Raw genomic sequence first — 8,430 nt, forward strand, 5'->3', positions numbered from 1 at the left:
ATTCTCTATAAGCAACATCCTTACCCAGCAGTTTATCTTCTGTTGCTACAAGGAATGTTTATGTAATCCAAGGATCAGCAGTTATCAGAACTGGTAACAGTAATGCGTTAATACAAAAAGAGCACTTAAGGACTTCTCTTAAAAAATTAACCAGTGCTTATACACATCTTACTTACCTTGTTTCTGGAGGGTGGAGAAAGTGGCAATGCTTTCCAACTTAGTAAAGTACCAGTCACATAAAAGTCTACAACTACTAAGCTGTACAAAAAACCAAGTCTTCCATGAACAAAATACTTTGTATGCCACTTTACAACACAGAGTGGGCTGTTGCTCATAGGGAGGAATGTGCAGGCCAGTATTTCAATGAATCAGTACTCTGTTTAACAACAAACTACTTGCCTCTTCACAAGAATACTGGAAAAATCCAGAAAGGTCAAGTATAGTGCATGAAACAACATAAAATTCTAGGCAGTTACCCCAGAACCAGTTACACTTTGTGATAGCTGAACACCCCTAACCAGTCATTAGATCTTGGCAATGCCTTTTTCAATAGGACAAGATGGCTAATGTTTTAAACTAAAAGATGGTTGATTCAGGCTAAATACACTGAAGTTTTTTACAGTGAGCATGGTAAAACAGGCTGTGCAGAGAGGTGGTACATGGGTGCCCCATACCTGGAAACATCCAAGGGCAGGATGGACAGTGGGCTGAACAACCAGATCTAGCTGAAGATGTCCCAGCTCACGCAGGCGTGGAATAAATTACCTTTACCGGCCCCTTTCACCAAACTGCTCAATGATTGTATAAAATTGTATCTTATCAATCAGACGTCCTAGTTGCGGCTGAGGCTCAGCTATGGTTCATTAAATACATTTTCCTAAGACATCCATGTATTAGCAATGAAAATTCAAGATACCAACAGCTGAAATCAAGGGCCCACACTAAAGGGAAAACTGTAGACTCCAAATGCATTCGAGAGTCTCCATTGTTCTGAAAGTGACAAGTTAAAACTATGTGTGTATGCATGTTCACAACACAGTCTTTGGAAGCAAGTTGCATCATGCTTTTACTACCATGATTGACAATTTCTCTTACTGTGTAACTAAATTTCCAAACATTCATTAAATAACACTTTTTATTCTGAGCTCACTATGTCTTTAGAATGAATAAGCATTTAATTCAGGCACAAAATTAGAATTTTATCACTAGTGCTGAGTATAAAGACAGCTATTTCGTAGTGATACTCAGGTGGTCATATGAGTTAATACTTTGTTATGACAGTTCAACGTAGACCTGTGGGGATCTGCTAAAAAAACATGCTCGTCACTGAATTAGCACAGCAGGTTTTTAAGAGTAAATATACAACAGACTTTAAGGTATTCCAGCCATTTATTTGCCAGTGTACAGTACATATTAAAAAAGAGAAAAGAAAGAAGGCCCAAATAACATAAAATATGTATATAGTGTTTGCTAGACAAATACCTGACTAAAATCAAGGCATAGCTCATACTTCATGGAGTCACAATGAAGTTCAGGCACATACTTTACATGTGGTTTAATGGTTTACAACTCTTTTGGTCTGTTTAGTAGAAAATCAACCAACTGAAGCAGAACCTCATCATTGAAGCCTTTCACATTACCATCCTCCACAACATCATAGAGTGCCTTACTGTCTGTACCCCAACAGATATTCTTTCGAGGGTTGTCTTTAATAGTTTCTGCAGTTAGTGCTAAAGTATTTAGCTGATAACAAAAGAAAGCAAAGTATTTTCCATCAGTCACTACTGCCTGCGATACAAAAGGACGGGTCACATCTGCTTCACTCCAGAATCCTACAAAATAAACAAACATAACAGGACTTGAGATTTTTATCAGAATACACACATCTAAATCCCAGCCCCAAAATATACAACTACTCTGGGAATTGCAGCAGCTACCTAGTAGGGAAAAAGTCCTGTCTGCTTTAACAACACAAGCATTTTTCATACAGACTAACCAAAACACAATCACTAATAAAGCTTATGTCCAAGATCAGGGACACAGTAGCATATTTGCATTTTGTACACAATTCCCTACCAACAGTTGATAAAATCACTCACTGATCAGCCAAGTGACCTCCCCAAAACAGTTAAGTTAGTAATGCATCCAAAATCCTGCAAAGGAGCTGAGGGAAAATGTCTTTTTACTATTTCACAGTTCTCAAAATGCAGTGTCTGTTTCAAGACAAAAGCATTCACATGTATACACAAACATAACTGACTATAGTAACCAGCCATACACCAAGAATATAATGTCAGCAAATATTAATGTTTTAGACAAACCCCACTGAGCACTAAGAATATGTTAAAAATATACACATATTTATGCATGTGCACTAGTACACACACAGATATTTTTAAGAATATTACTAATAAGTGCAACAATGCTAGAAACTGTTACAGAAGAAAAAAAGTTTGGATTTGAATAATCCTGCCCTTACAACTCATAATGTGCACTCACAGTTGTGAGCCACTCTGAAGACAAGGTTTGTTTGACTTCACTATTTTATATCCACTAAGGAAGCTTTCTATATACCACTACATTAAAAACTTGATGCAGAGCCAGCAATACACACTATATTAAAAGAACTTTCTGATGTGTTGTTTCTCAAATGAAACCACAAGCCATCAGATGTCTTACAGTAACACTAAATGTAAGGCTACTGACATGGAACTGAAGTTACTGGAACAAGGGCTAAGCAACACAGTTGTTCCAGAAGGACCAAAATCAAAGTTGCTTGAAGTCTACCACATTTCCTTCTTAAGGTGGAAAGAGCAAGTGCAAGCAATTGAGGTTTTTGCACAGGCTTACTGTTATATATGAAAAATATTTTTCTCTGTAATTAATTTCCCTGCATGGAAGTACTCAAAGTCTTAACTAACTCTCCTTTATTAATTCAATTACATCTGTAAAGACTTCCTTAAGAGACAGTCTTCAGAAAAAAAAAAAAAAAACAAGAAAAAAGGCAGTGGGAAGAAAAGGCTGAAGAACTACAGTAGGCATTCATAACCAGGAAAAATTTGTCAAGATGACTGTCTCACCTTGATACATTGCTTGTGCTGCTGTCCAGGCAAAGAGACTTGCAATTCCATTTGATCGATAAACAACTTCGATCTGATCCTCAAGACGTTCTCTTATAAACCTCTCCCGCTTCAGTCTGTCAGGAAGCAGATGAAACTGGGTGTGTCCATAACAGCATGGATCTGCCACCTTTGATCCTGTGTTCCCCAAAACAAAACTGTCAGTCAGAGAGAGAACACTCTTTATTATGCACACAAACACATACATCTTCACCATCAGACTATAAAGCTAGAGCCTCTATGGTAGATCTGCAAGGAGCTGCCTACTTCCGAAAGGCAAGAGTTAACATGCTAAAATAAGAATTTCCCTAGAGATGTATCAGAATTCAGTTTTATGTCAATTTTCTATTCAACTGAACTTCTTCAAGCAAATTTGGACACAGACTACCACATAAACAGGAAAATGCTACTCCCCATTGCCTGAATGACATGAAATCTCAGTTGAGATCTATACACTACATATATTTATGGACCACAGTTATAGATAAAAATACACAACTTTTTTCTGGTGATGGGAGAAGAAAGACTGAGTTGGCATTAGTTTTGCGGTTGGTTCTCATTTGGTTGGTTTGTTGGGGATTTTTAACAAAAAAAAAAAAAAACAAAACAGTTAATACTTTGTAATTAAAAGCTCTTACCTATAAATACCTTATTTTCATACTGTTTTTTGAACAATGGCAGTTTTGAAGGCTTGTGATCAATAACAGGAACATCTCCAAGATCTGACTCCAGGGGTACAACCTTGAAGGCAACAGAAGAAAGAAAAGCCATGATGCAAGACACATTTCTGACATCAGGTCCAATGTAATACACCACTTCCTGGTCAGACAACACGAAGTGCAAGTCCTGTTTACATATATCATACTGATAACCTTAACTGAATTTTTATTTTTTTTTTGCAAGAGAAATTCTCATCTTATGATGAGTGCTAGCACAGTCATCTTGTATTAATTTTTTCACAACACAAAAAATGTGAAATAATGCTGAAAAATCTGCCACTTGTCACCATCTTCTAGCTTCCATAGAAAAGAGAGTAAAAACATTTCTAGCAGCAGCCAGTAAGTTAACTCAAACCTATAAACTAAGTTTACAAATTTGGTTTATTGCACTACACATTTTAAAGTGCCTAGACAGTTCTTCCAAAACACCAAGGTTTGTAGCATCTGACAATATCAACCCAAAAAAATTGTACAACTAAGTCAACAATGAAAGTTCTGTTTTTACAGAACACACAATGGTTTTCTGTCTGTGGTGGAAACTGGACAACAGAAACCTTCACTGGCTACACAATTACCATGGTATAAACCCCCAAGAAAAACATTATAATATTGAAATAGAATATACCTCCTCTGAACTTGAGCATTCACAAAAATAACTGCCAAGCTGTACCACAGACAGGAATGCTCACATTCAGATTATATGTGCTTTTCCTTATTTTTTTTTTTACCTCCACTGCTGTTATTCTCCTCCAGCAAAAACATTCCACAGCACGTTTCTCATTCTTGTCTCAGTTTCCAAGCACAGAACGTTAATTATTCAATTAAATTAAATATAAAAACATGCAATTTAAAGAAAAAGGAGGACCAGAAGTTCAGAAGACCATCTCAGTATCAACAAAGCCATCACCACAATGCAGAAAGAGTACTAAGATTCGATAAATACCCAAACATGCTACATAATGATTAACTAGGTCCTCCACAGACTACCTCCCCATGGTTTCAATGGTTGTCAGAAACAAAAGTGAAAATGCACGGTATTAACTTGCTGTTGAAAACTGTTGAAAACATCCACACCTCAGGAAGCTGCTTTGGTACACGGATCTGGAGGTGTGGGTTATCATCTATCTGGAATCGCACAGGATCAACTCTACCCTTTCGACGTCCGTGAACAACAACTTCCTCACCATGATGCCAGTAATAGTTAACTTCAGGGTTTAGATCTGTAACAGAACAAGGGAAAACAGAAAAACAGTGATTCGCCTTTTGCATTTAAAACCCTCCCAGCTCTTCTGTAGCTGAAATGAGATACAAAACCCAAAATCCATGCAGAACGATGGAGACAAATTACAGGTGATTACTAATCTTGACAAGTGCGATACACCAGCGACACTCGTGCCAGCTCACAGACTGGCCCTATCGCCCAACAGTTCCCACCTTTCCCTGCCAACCTCGCTCCGTACCCAGGGAGGAAGCCGCCAGCAGTGGGTTGCGACCGGACAGGGAAGCGGCGAGAGTGGAAACGAGCTGCGTGAGGAAGGGGCCGGGCGTGTGATCCTGGTCGCGGTAGAGAAACGGCCGCTTCTTGCTCTGGTAGAAGCTCTCCTGAAGAAGGGCGTCGCAGGCGAGGGAGCGCAGCTCTCCTATACCCAGACACGGCGCCGCTTCCGCCCCGGGCCCCGGAGTTTTCGCGGCCCCTGGCGCCCCCGCATCCCCCAGCACCTCCGCATCCCCCGGAACCTCCGCAGCCGCAGCCGCCGGCGCTCCCGCTCCCGGCTCCGGGGCTCTGCCTGCCTCGGGGGTCATTCCCGCCGCCGCTACCGAGAGTTTCGCGGCTGCGGCTCTCGGGGGCATCCCCGGCACCAAGACGGTCTTTGTGAAACTGCGGTACCAGCGATCGGCGTTGAGGGCGAAGGTCTGCGGGTACACGGTGTACTTGGGCCGCTGCAGCTTCCCGTACAGCCGCAGCTTCTCCTCCACCGTAGCCGCCGAGTGCACCCGCTGGTTGAAGCGCTGCAGGCGTCGAGATTTGGCCGCTTTGCTCTTGGCCGTGATGGACGCTACCACAGGCGGGTAGAGAGAGCTGGCGGGCGGCGAGGGGGCGCCGGGAACCGTCTCCGAGAACCAGCGCCAGCCGGGCCGCAGGAGCCACCGAGCCCCCAGCGCCGCCATCTCGCGGAATTGCGGGACGGCGGCAGGGCGGTGCCCGGAAACCGAGGCAGCTGATTGGCCTCTGGGACCCACGTGACAAGCCCGGTTCCCGGTCGGAGGGCGGGTTCTCCTGCAGCAGGGGCTGCCGGGCAGGAAGCGGCGGGGCCTTGGGAATCACGTGGCTGGAGGGCGCCGGGCACTCCCGCGGTCTGGCGTGGAGGAGCTTCTTCGCATGCGCAATAGCGGCGGTCTCTTCCCCTCGGGTACTACAGGTCCCAAGATGCTCAGCGAGAGGCGGCCCGGAAGTGCTGGGCCTGGCGGGAGAACCCGCGCCGCATTCCAGCGGAGCCCGCCCGTGCGGAGCCTGGTGCGGCACTGGGAGCCACAGAACGGACTGGGCTAGGAGAGACCCCTGAGATCATCCAGCCCAGCTTGTGACCGATCACCACCATCTCAATAGGCCATGGCACTCAGTGCCACGCCGTCTTTCCTTAAATACCTCCAGGAACGGTGACTCCACTCCCTCCCGGGGCAGCCATTCCAGTATGTAATCACCCTTCCTGTGAGGAAATTTCTCGGAATGTCCAAACTGAACGTTTCCTGGCGCGATGGGAAGCTGTGTCCTCTCGTCCTGCTTCTCGCTGAAAAGACTCGACGGAGCGTTTACCTGCTTCGATGGGTGAAGAGGAAAACGAGGGGCCGGCTTTCCGCAGGCCCGCGTACCGAGGAGCCCAGTCCAGGCTGGGCGCCTCAACCTGGCTGCCGTGCTGCAGGGGACGGCTGGCTGTGCGGGTGTTCCCGCAGCGCTGAGTGTCAACTGAAATGACTTCTTGTCAGAGACATCACAGCCTGCAACGTCTGGCTTTAATAAAGGAATTAGACTCTGCTAAAATATGATATGTTACAGCCTTTGTTTGTGAAATGAAATGAGCTAAAAGTGGCATACCAATACCGCAAGAATGCCACAGTAACTTCGTGTTTATCTTAAAGATGCTTGGAAAAGTTGAGGATTTTTCTCTTCAGTGGACAGAAGAAGTTCAATATTTATTCTTAAAACTTTTCTTCTGTCATTACTTTTTAAAATTTGATTATTTGCAGTACTCATGGGAGATTGGTTGTTTTTTTCTGTATTTCCATGAGGTGTGACTAAGAGTCAGAGTGGAAAATATGCATGGAATTGGGACAGGAAACACATACATCCCAGATAATTCACTTTCTTTCCTCAGCTACTTAGACTTCTGCTGAAGTAGAAATCACTGCTGAAGTGGTGGAATATCAAATATAGAGGAATTTTTGGAGTAAGTGGCAGAGATGCAAACCTAGAGTTTGGGTTGAGATTTTCAAAGAATATAGAATATATAACTATTGTCTTTAGAAATTAAGAGGAAGTAAAACAGAAATTACTGTTAATCCATAGCTAAACTGTTCTTTAGTTTGCGGTTCACAAGGTATGTTATAAAAGACAGATTTAAATGTTATGTTGCAACTAAGTTGGCATCAAGTATTTAAAATTTGATTGTTTTAATTTTGAATCCAGATGCTTTTTTCACCAGATCAGTGAAGGGATAAGGCCACAGATCAGATGACTGACTGTTTAGGATGCAACGATCCTTCTCACCCCACACACTGCAGTCTCCAAGTGCATCCAAAAACCTGTTTTCCTCTTGATTGATAAAGGACACTGGCCAGATGTGTTCACAGAAAAGATGCTGAATCCCTTCCTTTGTGATCACAGCCACCCATGTCAAACTTACACAAGTTCTTAAGAAAAACCACCATGTACTGTTCTTAGGCATTTTGTTGCTGTATTTCCTCTTTCAAAACATGTTTCCTTTACTGATTAGAAATATTTTTCTCATTTCATCCTTAAATGTATTCCTGGTCAATTTATACCTGCTTGTCATTGTGCAAACACTGACATTTAGTTTAATTAGCTTTTTGTTCTCTTCAGTGTTGGCATTCTAAAGTAATGATGGAGACCAGTCATATCACCTCTCAGTTCTATAGATGGAGACTGAACAAACTCTTCTCACACAGGCAGATTTCCATTTCCCTGATCATCTTAACAGCCCTTCCTTTCATTTCCTCCAGTTTTGCATTTCTCTTGGGGATATGTGGCCGTATTGAACCCATTTAATCATACAAGGCACTGTATTATCCATGCCAGGATTACTAATACCTTACCGCTGTTAAAAATCTTTTTCATCAAGTTGTCAAATCAGAATTTCCTGCCTTGCAGCCATATGATACTGTGAACAACTTTTGCATGAGGTATTTTAAACCCTCAAGAAGTTCAATACAGAACCTGAATATAAGTGATGAAGTAAGTGAATGTTTAAAGAACTGTCACCGTGCTTAAGTTTTTAGGTAGCCCAGGCTAGCCCCCAGCACGGCAGCAGATGAATGGGCCGTGTCCCGAAAGCCACACAGTCAGGGATATGGCT

The 8,430-nt window shown here is 42.8% G+C and overlaps 1 protein-coding gene across 1 annotated transcript; it reads right to left on the reverse strand.

Moving 5' to 3' along the window:
- Positions 1–1,370: 1,370 nt before the first annotated feature.
- On the reverse strand, positions 1,371–6,046 carry MRPS30 (mitochondrial ribosomal protein S30). The gene is made up of 5 exons (XM_058827400.1): positions 5,299–6,046; positions 4,913–5,058; positions 3,758–3,860; positions 3,081–3,257; positions 1,371–1,832 (listed from the first exon to the last, which is right to left on the reverse strand). Exons 1-5 carry the CDS (start codon positions 6,005–6,007, stop codon positions 1,564–1,566), a joined length of 1,404 nt encoding a protein of 467 aa, XP_058683383.1. The 5' UTR covers positions 6,008–6,046; the 3' UTR covers positions 1,371–1,563.
- Positions 6,047–8,430: the final 2,384 nt, after the last annotated feature.

The sequence above is a fragment of the Poecile atricapillus genome, chromosome Z (assembly GCF_030490865.1).
Source record: "Poecile atricapillus isolate bPoeAtr1 chromosome Z, bPoeAtr1.hap1, whole genome shotgun sequence".
Lineage (NCBI taxonomy): Eukaryota > Metazoa > Chordata > Aves > Passeriformes > Paridae > Poecile > Poecile atricapillus.

What these genes read in the sequence shown, in the direction of transcription:
- MRPS30 (XM_058827400.1), bottom strand. Translation starts at nt 6,007, where the DNA reads ATGGCGGCGCTGGGGGCTCGGTGGCTCCTGCGGCCCGGCTGGCGCTGG. An exon ending in TACCAAAGCAGCTTCCTGAG is followed by an intron (nt 3,861 to 4,912) that starts GTGTGGATGTTT and finishes GTTGCCTTCAAG; the next exon opens with GTTGTACCCCTGGAGTCAGA. An exon ending in TGAAAATAAGGTATTTATAG is followed by an intron (nt 3,258 to 3,757) that starts GTAAGAGCTTTT and finishes TGGGGAACACAG; the next exon opens with GATCAAAGGTGGCAGATCCA.